General features: G+C 40.2%; 1 protein-coding gene across 1 annotated transcript in view; it reads left to right on the top strand.

Annotated features, from left to right (window-relative positions):
• ANKMY1 (ankyrin repeat and MYND domain containing 1) overlaps positions 1-14,598 on the top strand; it is a 45,989-nt gene extending 31,391 nt beyond the window's left edge. Inside the window, exons 12-18 of the mRNA XM_060242148.1 lie at positions 1,274-1,405; positions 2,484-2,597; positions 5,099-5,264; positions 5,871-5,925; positions 7,085-7,233; positions 11,140-11,205; positions 14,230-14,598. Coding sequence (XP_060098131.1) covers positions 1,274-1,405; positions 2,484-2,597; positions 5,099-5,264; positions 5,871-5,925; positions 7,085-7,233; positions 11,140-11,205; positions 14,230-14,426 — 879 coding nt within the window. The 3' untranslated portion in view covers positions 14,427-14,598. The remainder of the gene's footprint in view (positions 1-1,273; positions 1,406-2,483; positions 2,598-5,098; positions 5,265-5,870; positions 5,926-7,084; positions 7,234-11,139; positions 11,206-14,229) is intronic.
• Positions 14,599-18,086: the final 3,488 nt, after the last annotated feature.

The raw sequence follows: 18,086 nt of genomic DNA on the forward strand, positions 1-18,086 counted from the left end.
TATTTATTTATTTATTTATCCTGACCTTCCTGCAAGATAGCTGAGGGTGACATACAGCATTCTCTCTTTCGCCACACTATCCTTGCAGCAGCCCTGCAAGGTAGATTAGACTGAAAGGGAATGACTGGCTCAAGGTCAATCAGCTAGCTTCATGACAAAGTGGGGAACTTGGTCTTGCTGTTCCAATCATAATCTGACACTCTTATAACTCATCATGCTGGATCTCCACTTGGGACAGACTTGGTAGAGAAGCAGATTGTTAATAACCAGTGATTGATATTACACAAGGAGAACTAACAGTTCGACTTACTCAGCATCCTGTTTCCCATAACAGCCAACTAGATAGTGTTAGAAGGCTTACAAGCTGGGTGTGGAACCCAAAGTTCCCCATGTTAGTTCTGGCTTTCAGATGTGCAGCCTCTGGATGTGCATTGAGGGTGCCACCACCTGGCTCTGTCCCTGACACAGCAATCACTAGTAACTGGGATGAGGTAGAATTTGCCAGTTCATCCCCAGAGCAATTGTAAACAGCTGTTCTAGCTCTGAGTAGAGCGAGGAGCGAAGGGGAAGGGTTACAGCCCCCTCTTTCTTCTGCTTAGTGTATTCCACTTTGGGTTGAATGGCAGGAGGAAAGAAAGGCCAAAACTATTGTGTGAAGAGAGGATTCTTTTTCATTTCATTAGAGCTGTTCATCCTTGATGCAGTGGCAATTTCGGCTTTACTGAGGGAGGAATGTACTATATATCTGACAGGGCCAGGTTAGGCTTGTCCTTAGTGCAAAGCAAAACAATAGGCCTGGTACAACAGATGCTCATCAAAAGAGGATTTTTTCCCCCCATTGGAGCCTGATGCTGCCTCAAGAACCGGGAAGTGAGGCTGGAAGCTTTCAGACTGTTCTTGCCACCTTGGAGATAAAAGCAATGGGACTGAGCTGAGTTCTGATTCTACTGCCTTTGCTGCAGCAGTAGATGGATGAGGCTGGTGATGGTCTTCCTTGGCCTCTTGTTTTGACTTAAGTGGCAGTGGAAGGTTGCCATTTTGTTGCCTAAGCAAGAAGAAAATGGTGACCATGGTGGGGTGAGGAAGAGCTGAAGATCCATTGGTTGATCTCTGTTTGTCTATTGGTCACATTTGCACAAGCAGAGGTTTTAAAGGAATTTTACATTTAGTGTCTAGTTGTTCTAACAAAAACTGTAGACCATGTTTTGTTGCAGCAATATTTATACCCTTGAGAAGGTTTTTACCTATTCCTCCCCTCTTTCACTTTACATAGGCCGTGGCTGAGCTTTTGGCTGCGGGAGCTGACCCAAATCTTCCATTAGGCCAAGCTGTCGGAAGTGCCCTGTGTGCTGTGGTTAACCCTGCATATGACCAGAACAAGACATTTGCAAATAAAATTTCTTTGGTAAGAAAAGACCTGCCTTTCCAGATATAAAAATAGGAAGGTGACTTATCCCAGGTCAAATCATTGGTCCATGTAGCTCCAAATTGCCCACCCTGACTGGCAGTGGCTCAGGCAGAGAAACATCTTTCCCAGCGCTTGCTACTTAAAATCTTGTAACAGGAAATGGCAGGAATTTAACCTGGGAGTTTCTGCTCATGAAACATGTGCTCTGACACAGAGGCAAGGGAACGAAGACAGCAAAATTGCTCTGAAGTGTAAAGATAAAAGTCTTGCTTGTCAACTCTGCTCAGCTCAACTACTGTTGGACATTTCCTTCTCTTGGGAGGTTCATTTGGCCTCATTGAGGGTGCTGGCTTTCTTGGTGGTAGCCCTTACCCTATGGAACAACCTATTGTGGAAGATGTACAAGGTCCCTTTGCTGGTTATGTTCTGCAGACTTTGTAAAGCTTAAGTAGCTTTATTCCAGATGATTTTGAGAGTAATGGCTTCCATGGAAGAGAGTCTGGTTAACTATGATTTGCCATTTTGGGGTGGGGTGGGACAAAAACATTTGTGTAGCTCCTGTTAGGGCTGAGTTGAAACAAATGCTGTACTGGTATTGATATTTTGTGCATTTGTTTGTACTAGTATTGGTGTTTTGTGCACTTGTTTGTACTGGTTTTATAGGTTATTGAAAGCTGCTTTGAGCACAGTAAACATCAGAGTATAAGTTTTTAAAATCAAATTGAGGGGATATCTGAGTGAACAGGAACTGCAAAGAGAGAGGGAGACTGTGGGTAGGGAAACAGAAAAAAGGTAGAGTTAATTAATGGCAAAACTAGACATGATGCTGGGAAGATCTTTTCACTGACTGGTTTTGTAACATCATGTCTGATTTGGCTCAAAGATATGGGAAGCAGTGGTGGGAAACTGAGGAGAGGGAAGAGAGATACAGGTAATGGGTAGTGTGCCCCAAGAGAGAGAAGACGATGGGAAGTGGGGAGGGAAAAGATGGCAAGGTTAACTGTGTACTGAGTTCATGAAAGCAGGCCTAAGATTTTCCTGCATTTGTCTATTTTTGTTTCTTTTGTTTTACCAGATTAACATGTTAATAGCTGGAGGTGCGGACATGTTGATGCCCATAACCATTGGGGATGACACTAAAACTGCAGTGGGAACAGTAGTGGACTACGCATACTTCAAATTCTATCAGGTATTTCTTCAACACCAAGAAATTCAAACCCACTGTAAAATTACTTAAAAGCTGTTCCAGTAGTTAACAAAGGACTTGGTAATAATGCTTGAGATGCTCTTGATGGTTCTATCTTATTTTCCTTATCTCTCAAATTCATTTGTCCACTAACCTTTCAGTCAAACAAGATTTACAAAATGTTAAGTTGAAGGTTGTCCTTTGAGAGAGAGAATGGTTCAGCATCAGGAGTCACAAGCCTGTTACAAGGTCACTTTCATTGGATGTAGGTGGTTACTTTAAGAATGTACAGCAGTTACCAGGACCTAAAGACAGGTCTGCGTGGAGGAAGAATTGTTCGTTTTCTCTGCAGCTGTTCTCATTGGTGGAAGAATAAACCGTTTTTTCCCACAGACCAGCAGTGATGCGAATGGCTGAGAGGAAAACAATGGGTAAGACTCGAGCTGCCCATGCATTTCTCTCCTATATGTACATATATTTTTGGATCTCAGTCACACCTGCAAATCTTTTGTGAACTACTTTTGGAACTGGTATGCAAAGTATGGTTTATGTTGAACACCGCATTTCAGGTTAGCATGCTGGTAGTAGCTTACAGAGCTTACAGAACAATGAGAACAATTTTCATATTTGCAGAAAGGAAAAAAAGAGTACTCATAGTTGCGATGTTTATATAACATAGTAGAGCAGAGGTCTCGGATATTCTGGATTTTCTTCCAGGTCATGGTGGTTACCCCTCCCCAGCTAAAGTATATTGCAGAAATGGCAAATTTCTGGATTTTTAAAAAGGCTATTGTATTCTCCAGGGACCTTGTTTCTGAACAAAGTGGTTAAGTTTTATTTTTTTAAAAAATCAGCATCAGTTAGCAATTATGGAGCATTTGCAATTGCTGGTAGCCTGTGCTTGTAGATCTGAAAGAGAGATAGAATTATACAATCATAGAGTTGGAAGAGACCTCCACAGTCATCTGTCCAACCCTCTGCACAATGCAGGAAATTCACAAATCCTCCCCCTCGCCCCCGAAGATGGCAAAAAACCCAACAACCCTTCAGGATCTCTGGCCAAACTGGCCTGGAGGAAAATTGCTGCTTGACCCAAAGTGGCAGACAGCATTTCCCTGGATGTGTAAGAAAGGGCCACAAGAACTAAGCATTGATGCAACCCTTCCTACCCTCCTTCTCATGATCTCATTCATAGAATCGGCATTGCTGTCAGATGGCCTTCTAGCCACTACTCGAACACCTCCCAAGGAAGCCTGTTAGATGTAATGCTAATGTATGGATTCACTCCTCAGCATTTGAAAATAATTTGGGGCTGGATCTAACCAGTTTTTCTGCTGATGAAATATTAAGGAAATGTTCCCTTTCACCATCCAAAAAGGCTGTAGTAAAGAATGGAACTGGGCAAGACTGAATGGAAAAGCTGGCTGTCACCAGCATTTTTGTTATTAGTCGGGTTGAATTTTAGTACCAGCTATGGTACTGCTTGGGGACCCGATGGAAGTCCTTTGGTTCACAGGTCACCAGAAGATCTAGATCCCTGGTCTAGAATACAGTACTCTACTCCACAGCCCTGCTCTGTCACAGCTCTGCATAGCACAGCTCATTTGCACCATCAGGGACAAAGCAGAAGTAGATAGATGTGAGGTTCCATCAAAAGGCCCCTGGGAGTAGCACCTGGTCCCTGGCGGATAAGATAGATCCATGGAAACAGGATAACTTCATTCATCAAAACATACTGCCAGTTTTTCATTTATTCATTTTGTAACTACTCATTTACAGACTGCACTCTCAATCAATGTAAAGGATGTTGCAATGTAAAAGACCCTTTTGAAGGGTATTTTCTGCCATTGGATTTTAACTTTGTACCACTTTGCATTCTAAACCACTGCCCACCAGCTATATGTAGCTCTGCTCACTGAACCTCATTTCTCATCTGAAGAAGTGTGCATGCACACGAAAGCTTACATTCTGAATAAAACTTTGTTGATTTTAAAGGTGCTACTGGACTCCTACTTTGTCCTTTTGAAGGCAATAAGCTGCTTCCTACATTTGTCAGTGGGTGCATTCACACTACTTTAAAAATGCATTTTGCAACTGGATTTTTGCTATTCATACACAGTAAAAATCCAGTTGCAAAAGACATTATTTAATGTATTGTAAATTGCACCCAGTGTGTGTGTATTGCTCTGCCCAAGTGGGAGAGTATGCATGGCCAGCAGAGAATCCCTTTCCACACACACAACTGAGTGGAGATAGATTAGGCATCTGTTTGTTAAAAAGTACCTCTTCTAAGAAAGCAAAGCAGCTGAAATGAGTTCAATTTCTTGTCACAAAAAGATGGCAGTTTACTGAGAATCCTGTGTGGTATTCTTAGTGCTAATCTTTACAAGTTTTAAATTTGTTTTCTTTTCCTGTGGCAGTTTCAGGCATGATCTCTGCTCCTATGACAAGGAAATCAGTTTTTGTGATGTTACATGTCTGCTCTGTGGTGTTGTGTGTTGCAGGACAAGAGACTGACCCGTACCCCATTCCATGCTCTGTTACCGTCTGAACGGGAGAGCCTCACTAATCGTAAAAGGTTGCTGGAGTACCTTAGTGACCGGCTTCGTGAGTGTGTCCTTGCAAAAGAAAAACAGTGGGATAGGGAAGAACTTCAAAGACTCAAACTTGGTGAGTTCAAGTTAAACCTTTTAAAGTTGCACAAATATTACACAGCACTTTATGAAACTGGCGCACACCCGCAGTGAGAATAGAGTGCCCAGTAAGAAAATACTTCCCCATCAGTTAGGACATCCTTAAAACTTGAGATGGAACATCAGAGTGTGAGCTGGCATGGTGGAGAATCTGAAAGTCAAACTAGGATCTGGAAGACCCAGATTTGAAACCTCACTCTGCTGTGGAAGTCTGCTAGGTGACTTTTGTTAATCTTCATTTGCAAGGGGTGGGGAAACTTGCAATGTGATGTCAGGACATGTATTTTAGTTTACTAGATCTTACAGGGAAGAGGGAGAGAAGAGGAGATGTGAGACTGCCGTTGATGGCAGCCTTAAGTCTTCTTAACATCTGGCTTCAGCTTCAGCTTTGGAAGGCTTAGCTGACCTTTCCAATTAAAGGACTGGATGATTCTGCCAACAGTCCAGAGAAACACAAGAAAACCTTATGAACCAGTAAGACCATACTGAACAAGCCATTTGAAAGTCTTGCAATAGTCCTCACATATATGTACATCAGTTTTTAAGTTAAAAAAATCTTAATTTTCACTTTCATATACAGCAGCGTCAAAAAAGAAATTCACAGGATCTGCAGGACTGATACAAGAAACTGATGCATGGTAAGATCAATGTAACTAAATGCACCTTGTGTATAGTAGCATACATAGTCTCTACCTAGCTATAGGGCAGCCTTATCTTGCAGGGTGGTGTCCCCACTTTGTTTAATCAATTTTTTTTGTTTTGTTCTTTGCCTCAGAAGTCAAGTTTTCCCTGCCACTCTAATCACAGTTGCCTTGATCTTATCTATTTCCTGCATAGTATTAGAGCTGCCCCTATCTTTTCTAGTTTGGTCCTAAAAGGGAAGTAGTTGAAGTATCTTTCATTTGTGGCCTGTGTCTGTTTCTATGATGTCATCATTGGTGCAAGAGCTATTAGTACTGAACACACTGCTGTATAGTAATTTCAGATATCAAAGACAAAAGAAATTCTTTAGTGCAGAAGACAATAATTTGGGGGTGGAATGGTGGTTCAATGGTAGAGCATCTGCTTGGTAAGCGGAAGGTCCCAGATTCAATCCCTGGAATCTCCAACTAAAAAGGGTCCAGGCAAGTAGGCATGAAAAACCTCAGCTTGAGACCCTGGAGAGCCGCTGCCAGTTTGAGTAGACAATACTGACTTTGATGGGCCGAGGGTCTGATTCAATATAAGGCGGCTTCATTAAGACATTTATTAAGACATGAGTATACTGCTCCTTTTGTCACTTTTCTGAATGTGACCAAGTTTGTGTTTTCAGTGTTGACCCATTCTGCTTTCCTTTGCTGACTCAGACCAGTAGTCCATCTAGTCCAGCATCCTATTTCATACAGTGGCCAATCAATTGCCTTGGAGGGCTAACGAACAGAGCATAGAGGCCAAGATGTTTTGCTGATGCTCTCTAATATTTTCTACCTTATTTAACTCTATGCCTTCTGATATACAGAGCAGCACTGCCCCCAGCATGTCCCTCCTGTGTATAGTTATATTCAGGGGTAATTATATCCTAATGATTTTTCCCATTCTACCAGATTTCTGGAATGCCCATTATAAATAAATTGTTGTTTAGTATCAAGCACTCAGACTACTCTAGTCTCAGAGGTTTCTAGCTTTAGCATATAGGCATCGGTACCTCGTTTCCTTCTCTAAGAATTCCCATCTCCCTCCCTGATTGTATGCTGTGTTCATTCCAGAAAGTTAATGTATAAATAGTTCACTGAATTTTTTCGCATTTCTCTATTGCAGTCCTTTCTTTAAATATTGCTATCAGTGTGGGCGATCTGTAGGTGTGATCCTCACCCCTTGTACACGTTGCTATGAGAACTTTGCCTGCAGCAAGTCTTGTAAAGTGAAAGCGTGGAATGAGCGTCATAAACGAGAGTGTTTGCTAACAGGTACGGTTTGTTTGATGGTGGCTTGCAAAGCCAAGGTTTCTGGCCAGTACTTGTTGCAACCATATGCTGGGCCGAAGTCTCTATTTCTACCAAAGCTACAAAGATTAGTTGCCTGTAGGGACTCACTTTTTTACTTTGAGGCAGCATCTGTTTATTAAACAGTGTAATAATTTGTTACAGTGCCAACATCAGTTAGATCTTGTTAAGAAAAATGAATCAAAGTGTGATAGATTAGCAACAGGTTTGTGATGGCTATACCCATCTATTCATTTTACATCTGGGTTTTTTTTGGGAAGGGGGAAAGATCTCATATTAACTTCAGCCTTTAGTCTTCATGGCTTTTTCCTGCTTTGTGGACTTGGATGCATCATGTACTTCTTGGAAGACTTGTGATATGTATAATTTATCAACAATCAGAAAGAAAAACCAGGCTTCATCATAAGAAAATGCTCAGAATTTTACCAGTGGATTTGCCTAATGTTCCTTCAATATGTTGCATTATCCTGAGTCTTGTGGGACTGTAAATACTAACTTTACAGAAGAAGATATTGAGGGGAATGAGTTCTGGAATCCACTTACTGTTCTCCTGCAAATGCAATTGACTCTGGAAATGTGGCGGGAAAGCTGAAATGTTGCAGTTTTATGTACAAAAATCAACTGCATCATTTATCTGTGTGGAAAATGGAATGAAATGGAAGAGTCATATACTTTTGGACACAACGGGATCAATGCAGAGCCCAGGAAGTACTGGAGTTTTATGTCTTCTGTGAAAATAAATGTTCTATATACCTACAGGCATCTAGGGAAGCCTGACATGCTTATTGAAACTGCTGAATCATGGTCAGACTATGTACTGTTTATTTCATGGTATTTTTGTGTACAGTTGTTATGTATTTGTCACCTAACTCTGTTTCAAATATTCAGGCTGCCAAAAATAGTTGTGTGTGGCAGTGCTCCATGTGGGAAGAATAACATTGGTAAGCAAGTTACTGTGCTGGGTGAACACAAGGAATTCCCTCAGACACATGAAAGTGCCTTATACATAGTCAGACTGTTGGTCTTTCAAGGTCAGTATTGTCTGCTGTGAATGACAGTGGTTCTCCAGGGCCTTACAAGCTGAGGTCTTTCACATTGCTAGTACCTGATTCTTTTGACTGGAAATGTTGGGTATTGAGACTAGGACTTTCTGCATCCAACACAGATGCTCTGCCTCTGAGCCAGAGGTCCTTTTCTAAATTGGTCACATTACATGTGATTTGGCCAGCTCTTTCTACTCTTTGTGAGGAGCAACTGGTGAAACACGATGCAATGACTTCCAATCATGTGACAGCTTGTTTACAAATGTTACAGCTTCAATATGGAATGCCACCACAGAGGTCTTTGGGCAGTTCTCATGTGGGTTCTGTATTGTTTGAAGAAACATATAGTGTATCAGCATTCAGGTTCTGATGTGCAAAATCAAAATGTAACTGTGCACTTATTCCAAAATCATTGGCTTTGGCTATAGCCTGTACAATGTTTTCATTGATTCTGTAGAGTCTTGATAACAGACTGTTCACCTAAATCAAACATAAATGTGTCATGTTGTGCCGCCTTGAGTGTTTTTCAGATTTCCGTTACATTATCAGCCTTACATCTATTGTGTATAGTCTAGTTTCTGAAAAAAAAAAGTTGATTTAATTTGAAGCTCAGGTGCAAGTTTGTTTGAACTCAGTCACATAAAATGTGTCCATTGCAAAATAATGATCTAGAATTCATCACAATAGCGCATGTGCCCTCATTATGTGACTGAAATCAATGATGCAAATTGCACGAAATTTACTTGATATAAATATTTGGATTGAATCTGTCCCCCCTGCTCTGCAGGATAGGGTACTTTTAAAATGAAAGGTATATGGGAATGGGGCAAGAGGATATGTTATATTTTGGGAATTATCCCTGTATATTGTAGATGGAGAGCAGAGTTTACAGAATATAAGCTCCTTCCCTTGGCCTAAGAGGGAAGCATAGCATTTCTGGAACAGCTAGCCTTTAGGATCAGCTCGTAGACTGATAAGAGAATGTCATCATACCAAAGGTCAGATTCTTTAAAATGAACCAGATCCAAGTTAATGATATTGGAAGAAGATTTCTGCTGTCCTAAGTATATTCTGTAGGTATTAAGCATACAGTCCTGACAAGCTTAGGAGGCAAGTGTAACATCTGTGGGTTCTTGATAATTGATACTCAGTTCTGTTGAAATTAGATTAGAAGCCTCATTCAAATGAAATAAAACTTTGGAAAAGGATACATAAATGAACAACATTCATTCTGTGCATACAGAAAAAGTGTAGTCTGTACATATATTTGAAGTGGATCTGACATTGTGTTTTCTAGAAAGGCTACTATTCAGTTCTTCTGGAATTACATTTGGAAGCTTAAGTGTTTCCTCATGTAATGAAAAAATGCTGATAAAGTCCTTAAAGTATCATTGAAGGATGAAGATACAAAGAATAATGAAGATACAGAGAACTTGGTGTTGGAACCTTATTGCTTGGATGGGAGCAATCAAGCACAAGACTTTCCCAGTCTCTCAGATACTGAAATAGAGAGGTGCCAGTTTTGAAAATCAAAATCTGTCCCCCCCTCTCCTGCCAACAAGTATACTGGAAAAGCAAAGACCTTTGAAGAAGCTGGCTTATTGTTGTTGTTCCTTTACTGAAGTGTGCCATAGATGACACTGGTAAATAGGAATATTCTATCATCTGTTCTTCAGAAGCATTCGCTGGCCCATCTTTTGCCCTCAGCACATATGCTGAGAATGTAAAGAGAAAGGAGAGTCATTCTGGAGGAGATATCCCAACAACATTATTACCGGTGTTGCACAATAGAGATATTGAGAGTTAGTGACTTGCTGAAAATCAGTCTGTGATTCCATGGTGGAGCAAGTATTTGAACCCAAGTTTATAAACAGCATTTCATCACTGGACTACTCAGCTTGAGATCTTTGTCAGAACAAAACCCTGGATTGTTAAACAGGATTTAATAGAGATCTGTTCTACTCCATCTCTATGGCTTCTGTCAGAGAGCAACAAAGACTTCCTCCCCACCCCCAAAGGTCTTCTCCAAACATCATGTGAACAGCTGAGAACATCATTTGAAGTGTGGCTTAAGTGAAGATAAATAGAACATTGGTTGGTAGCTTTCAGCAGTAATTGCTAATTATTCATTTGTTGAGTTTCCAGTGATCATTGCTGTAGAAAAATGAGGATATGCTCATATGAACATTATTGACTAATTTTATGTATTAGTAGTATGTATCTTATCACTGTATAAAAGCCCATTCCCCATTTTTCTCATCAAGGAGAAGATGTTTGGAGAAGCCATGAAATAGCATCAAACAATTCTCATTGGCCTTGCCCCATAGATTGTGGCAGCAGCGAACAAACATTTCCATGAACAAACTGTTCTAGAATAGAGATTGCACATTTCTCTTTAAAGAGGTGTCTTTAAATGTCCTGTCTTCATTTTAAAAACTATCAAGGACAGCACAGCTAGAGTTGAAGTATATTCTAATCATTAACATGAAATTGATTGTTCATGTGAACATAGTCTCATAGAACAGTCTGCATAAAGACCAGCTACAAACACATTGAAGGTTTAAAATGTCATTTTTATTAGTTGTATAATATGTTTTTAAATTATTGTCAAAATAGAAACATATGTCCTGTATGAAATGTATGGAACAAGATCAGGGTGCTTTGTTATTTCCAAGATTTCAATAAATTTAATGCATGATTAATAGTGTATAAGAGCTACTTGATTTCACATATCCGTAGAAGGAATAGTTCCTTTGAGGCAGTCACAGTATTTTTTTCCTTTGAATATTCTGAAATGTCTTTGCACCTTGTTTTACTGCTGCAAAAGATGTTCCATCTTCATCTGAGGTTGATGATGAATCAGACTTCGAGTCAGTGATAGAGCATACAAGGGGTAAGTTTTCACTAAGCAAACTTAGCTTTCTAGTGGTTCATGTTGTTCAGTAATGGTACCAATATAATGCTGCTGTTGGATTTTTCTTTTTTTTGTTGCTGGAATTGCTGTACTGCTTTGTAGTCTTATTGGTTTCAAGGCTGCTGTTAAGAACATGATTTGCATTGGTTGCTTTTGAAAATATAAACTTTTGTTAATGCTTATGCTCATATATTGCAGATGGAGGGGCATTAATTTGAAGAGTGGCATAAACACTGAAAATAAAACAAAAGCACATAATTTTTCTATGGGTTAGAAATAGAAATTAACCAAGCAAAGAAATGCTCATGTATTTTAAACTAAGAAGAGGAAGGCTAGTTGAAATAAGATGTTCAAGGGATATTAAACTTGAGGAAAATAATGAACTGCAGTTTATTTTTTGTGATTACACATTTCTAGTGTGTTGAAGGTTTGCTCACTTGGGCATGAAGAACAATTCAGCAACCTCTCTGCCAATGGGAAAGTTTGTTGCGGTGTTTCATCGGCACCATTTTCTCATTAGGACTTTCTACTACACTGCAGTTTCCTAGTCAATTGGGGATCACCTGGGGACATGATGAAATGGCAATGCTTTGTATCCAGTTTTAGATGTGACTATGTGCTGACATCACCAAAGGCAAACAGTGGCATTCCTGGCTGATCACATGGGTGATTCCAACTAATCAGGAAAATGATGGCTATTACTCAGTATGTGAGTCATCTAGGCCAGTTGTCTTCAATCCACAGATTGTTATTCTCAGGGGAGGGGTTGTGAAGCCTAATTGTTTGGGTTGCAAGATATCACAGAGTTACCTTTTTTTCCTTTAAGGACTTGCTTGCTAGTGTATATGCATAGGGATCAAGGGCAATATGCTTCCAACCTCTCCTTGCACACATGCTGAGAGGAGCAGTAGATTAGTAAGGTGAGGTCACTCAGTGGTGGAAACAATCCTTTAAGCACAATAAAATTTAAGAGACTTACCCAATCTCTCCTTTGCCTTCTACCCTGGCTCAGCCTGGCTGTCCCGTCATACCAATTTGTCATCCAGTATTACGTGTGCCCCCAAGTCCAGTTAGTCACAGCTACCATCTCTCATAAATCAATCCTCCAATGCTACACACATATGCATACTTGGGAGCTTACCACCCCACTAATGAGACCATGACTGTGGCTTTTCTTCCTGCTATATGACAGTGATGTCATATGGTTGCAGTTCATTGGTCCCATGCTGGTTGTTGGGGTTAAATGTAAGTCTTGACTTTGGAAAGGCTGAAGATCACTTTTCTAGGCAAGGAGCAGTGGTGTACACAGGCATTTTATTCTGCCAGTGCTGCATGGTTACTATGTTTCTTCTCTCATCCACAATCTTCCCGTTTGGTTAGGTTGCTCAGCATACTTCTCTTTCCTTATGGCCATTTATATAAAAAGGTATTCCCTTACTGTCATATTAATTAAAACAGAATTATTCCCCATTTCCTTTTTTCACAATTATTAAAATATATCAGACCCATTTGGTGTTAATAGGTAGTTGGAAAATTGTGAGAAGTCATTTTAAAGCTTTAGGCAGGGCTGGTGCGTGGGAGTAGGCAAAGTAGGCAGTCGTCTAGGGCGCCACCTGGCCTAGGGGGCCCCACTGGGTGTCCCCTCCCTGACGCATAAATCTAGCTCCTGACCACTGTCACCTTGTCCTTTCACATCACCAAGCTGCCCTCAACAAAGCCAAGCCACCCCCTTCTCCCCGATGTGTGACTTGGCCTCCTACCTTATCCTATCCTGCCACCCTTCTTCCTAACATGGCTGGCAAGCACTTATTCTCACAATTTTTTTTTATAACATCACTTTTTTTTTTGAAAAACTAAAAATCAGTTAATTAAAAATGCGAAAAGTTTCAAGTTTGGCACTCTTCAATTTTCCTATATTTTTTAATAATTGGTGGGGGGGGGGCGCTAGTGGGTGATTTGCCTAGGGTGCCAGAACACCTAGCATCAGCCCTGGCTTTAGGTGTGGTAGATAATATGTTTATCTAAATTATGGACTTGTGTGTGCTGGCAATATGGCTCTGAATGCTATGGGTGGAGGAAGACAAAACCATTGTTAGGCAGAGTAGGCTTTGCAGTTTTTTAGGAAATCTACACTTAGGGTGCACTGCTGATTTGGAGTTAAATGTTTCATGCAATGAGAATTATAATAGTCCTTCTGTAGTGTAACCAGCCTAAAGGCCATGGTTAGTAAGAGGCAGGTCATAAGTAAAGACAAAACACCCAGTGTTTTAAATGATTTGGGTGGGGGAAGGGGGTGATCCCATTGGAATTGTTACTCTGGAGTTGCTATTTCACTTTTATTTCAGTAATATTTGTGTGTGAATCACACACTGTCATGTCATTCCAGTTTGTCAAGAGTTTTGTTAAGCATGTAGGGTAAAGGCAAAGAAAGATAATATAGTTTCAGAAAAATATAAAACCATTTTAGGCAGAGTAAACTTGATGAACAGTATATTATATACAGATATCTTCCTCACACGCTAGTGGGTCAGCATAGAGCTTTGTTAGTACCTGATGACCGACAAGCATCCATTATTTTCCTGAGACTTTTGAGCAGTTTCACAAGGGGAATTGAACTAATCAAAAGGAGGAGGAATGGATGCAACATTTCCCAAAACAGAGACTTCAAAGCCAATAATGTTGTTTTCTAAGAAAGGGTAGTGTTGGGCATTTTGGGATGGCGAGTGAAATCCTTACTTTTTTTGGGAAAGATGTACAAGGGATTTGGGCTAGCTGGATCTGAGCTGGGCCACCAGTGATCAGTGTATGGTCCCATTGTCACTGGAGAATATGCTCATTAAGAGTACTTGTCTAAAAGATTCTGGAGTTTTTTTATCCAAATGACAATTATTCTTAAATAATCACCCCTCTGTGATTCACTACATCGAAAAAGTGTAGCTAATAATTTCATGATAATCCCATTTAACAAAGGCGGATTTTGTTTTGGGTTTCTTTTCCCCACAGTAAGGCGAAAGGTCCGGCCAAAAGCCAAAGCAGCTCCCATCGAAAAGCCAAAGCAGGGAAAAGAAGGCAAACATGAAGCAGGCAAGCCTAAAGAGAAAGCGAAAAAGAAGACAAAAGAAGACAAGCTGTTTAAAGTTACTGGGGAAACCAGCACTGAGGCAGATCTCCCTTACACAGGGAACTATAGTTACATTTAAATGTCAGCATTTTTACTTTGGTATTGTGCAACTGCAACTTGATGTGAATAATACAATATAACGATGATGAAAAGAAGATACTAGAAAATGTGACTTCATGGAATGCTTGCATTCTTGTATCAGCGGTAGTAAAAAGTCATTTGCTGCATTTTAAAACTTGACTGATGCCAGGTGATTTTAGTTCACAGCTGTAGAAATGATTTACTGAAACTCAGCACTGAACAGACATGAAACCAAATCCTGTAACATTGTTCAAAAGATTTTGGCCTGGGATTTGGTGGCTGACTGCAAGCAGTTATAAGCTGCTAAGGTTAAAAGTCCCTTTGTCCATGTCCTTTCAGTGACACAGTCTTTGGCCAATATAGCTACTTGTAAAGGGGCTTTCTATGTTGGGGGTGCAAACTTGTATACTTTTCATAACACTACCATTTTCAGTGGAAGCTCATAGAGTAGCCTTTCTGTATATGTGCTCCCTTCCACAGAAAATAGATCCAGGACTTGCACAATATAGTTTTGTTTTCAGCAGGCTTGTGAAGAATTAGGTGGACTCTTTCTCAGTGTAGATTTAATAGGAAAATAAACAGTGGTCCAGCAAACTTGAGACATGCCCTTCCCAGTCCTTAACCCATTTGATTTAAGGATCAAACCCCATCCTGTATGGATTTGAGGGCCTGAAACAGAAGAATCTGTGACCCAAATTCTCTGTTTCAGTTAAACAGGAAACGTAGCATTGATTTTAACAGAAGTTTAATTGTCCAACATTTGGTAGTCTTATTGGCAGCTGTTATTCAAATAGGGACTGACTGATGGTGTCATCTCAACAGCTATGTAATAGTGACCTTGCAGTTACAGGTCCTGTTGCAGTTGGCCTTTTGGTTTGTATGTAGTGTGAAAAGAAGTCTGAGCAGAGCTTTTGAGCTACATTCTTGTGGATTTGAAGATCACTTCTTTATTTTATTGTCATACTACTGTTTCTATATTGCACGCAATTTGTTTGTATTAGTCTGTATTATGATTTTAGATGTTGCATTGTAAATTTATTTTGGAAGTATTTTAATTCTCTATTTGAATAATAAGCAAATAGAACATGTATTGTTTCACTATTGTTTTATATAAGTAGTATTCCATGTAAAATATCTGCCTTTTAGTGCAGTATTCAGTTATGTTCTTAATTATTGTTGTGACTTTTGTCATAATGTTAACCAAATTTGACCAAGTCTCCTTAACTCCACATACTTGTTCTGGACTGGGTAATGCGTTGAACCATTCATCCTGGTTATTTTTATATATATATTGAGGAGACTGTATATAATTATTATCTCTGTATGTGCAAACCTTGTATAGTATATGCATTGGAGTCTGTTTAAATCAATAAATATGTTTAAAGGAGTTGTACTCTTACTTGGCTTTCCTGAGATTGATGTGTGCATAATACAAGGGTCTTGCTTAAGAGCTCTGCTGGGTGCAAAAGCCAGGTGCTGGATACAGGTTCTTCTCACAATAGCAGCCTGATGTGCCCCTGGCTACAGATTTGTGTATAGAAAAAACAGTTTACATGCATGGATCTCTGTTGCATGATCTTGGCACCCAGTCCCTTTGAATACTATCCCCATTGTGAAATAACAGCAGCACACATACTTTTACATTAGCCTTTTGCTTTAAACAACAGTGCAGAAATGTGTGCACAACATTCTACTGCTCTTGTGATTCTTGGAATTAGGACAAGAGACTTCAAATTTAAATCCTAAATCCATCTTTTTTAAAGAGTGAAAACCGATGGAACAATTTCATTCTGGTTGATTCAGAATTTGCTTGGGATTTATGAATGTTTTTGGTGAGTATTTGGGAAAAGCTCATCAGTTTTCTTGGCTTGCGGTGCAAGGTGGTGGTGCTGTAGGCATTATAGAGCTAGTTTGGTGTAGTGGTTAAGTGCGGACTTTTATCTGGGAGAATCGAGTTTGATTCCCCACTCCTCCACTTGCACCTGCTGGAATGGTCTTGGGTCAGCCATAGCTCTGGCAGAGGTTGTCCTTGAAAGGGCAGCTGCTGTGAGAGTCCACTCAGCCCCACCCACCTCACAGGGTGTCTGTTGTGGGGGAGGAAGATAAAGGAGATTGTGAGTGGCTCTGAGACTCTGAGTGGGGGGCAGGATATAAATCCAATATCATCATCATCTTCATAATTCCCCTGGGAAGTTTGGTTTTACCAATCCTTCCTCAACACCAGCAACAGTGGAGAGCCACTTGTCAACTGAATCTCCTCCCTAAGCACACACATACCTGAAAACAGAACAGGGTTTTACATCTGGATGGGATATAGCAATGACATAAAATGTGTACTGGAAACAAGAAAGTGATTTTTACTCATTGGAGAAAACAATTACTAAACGTCAGTTTGGTCATCTGGTCTTGTCACATTGTTCACAACAATCAATGACAGTTTCATCAGGAGTAATGATGTTAACATTATTGACCTAAATGGCAGAGCATTTTGTAATTCATCTAGCAGTCAATGAAAGTAAGGTAAATGGGAGGACATTTTGTAGCTCATATAACAGTCAATGAGAGTAAGGTGGCTTTAGGCACATAGTCTGTTGAACATTGATTGCAAACGTTCATTTAGCATTTTGAATAAAATAAATTCTGGAGAAATGGCACATTATGCAAAACATCACCAAACATTATCAGAGGACCAAATTTGTATAGTTAACCAGATAACTTTTAATTGTGGCAACATGACTAAAAGTGAGGGTCCAATTCAAGTGCAACAGCTGTTTGTGGGGACTACTGGGCACTTGGCTGGACAATGATTGCTGCTACTTGGACTATACTACTCTGATGTAATGGCTAGCATGTGAGCAAAGAATCCTGTGAATCACCAACCATAGAAATGTGCATTTTTTAAAAAGTGAAGGTGCACTCTGGGTATAGTTGTACTGTCAAATTTGAATCAGCCCTAACTTTCACTGCAAGAAAAAAATAACTGAATAATAGAAAGCTGGAGAAGACCACATGGTCCATCCCTTGGAACATCATATGCTAAGAGCCAGTGTGGTGCAGTATTTCAAGTTTGGGACTAGGATTTGGGAGGCCCAGCTTTGAACCCCCTCTCTGCCATGGAAGCTTACTGTGTGCCCTTGGTCCAGGCACATATTCTTAGTGTAGTCTATCTTGCATGTTTGTTGTAGGGGAAAAAAAGAGGAGAACGATGTATGCCACTTTGGGTCTCCACTGGGCAGAAAGGCAGGGTATAAATGAAGTAAATGAAATAAAATAAAATAAATTATGACGTTGCCTTGTACTAATTCAGTCCATTGGCACATCCAGATCACTATTTTCTACTCTGACTGGTGGCAGCAGGATCTCAGGCAAAGAAAGGGCAGAGAAAGTTTCTCCTTAGCACCTGCCTCCTGAGATCTCTTAGCTGGAGATGCTAATGATACAGCTTAGGGATTTCTGCATGTCTGTCATGGGCTGTAACTGAATCTTGACCCATCCTACATAGCAATATAGACCACATGGAGAAGACGGGTGCATAGTAAACATCTGCAAAGCAAACAGCTCTAGATAACATGCTTTCATTTTTGAGATTTCTAGTGTTGGAGATCTTGGGTTCCTACCAACACAGTTTGCTGGCAGAGTGGACAATACCTATATACTC

Source organism: Heteronotia binoei, chromosome 6 (assembly GCF_032191835.1).
Source record: "Heteronotia binoei isolate CCM8104 ecotype False Entrance Well chromosome 6, APGP_CSIRO_Hbin_v1, whole genome shotgun sequence".
Classification (NCBI taxonomy): domain Eukaryota; kingdom Metazoa; phylum Chordata; class Lepidosauria; order Squamata; family Gekkonidae; genus Heteronotia; species Heteronotia binoei.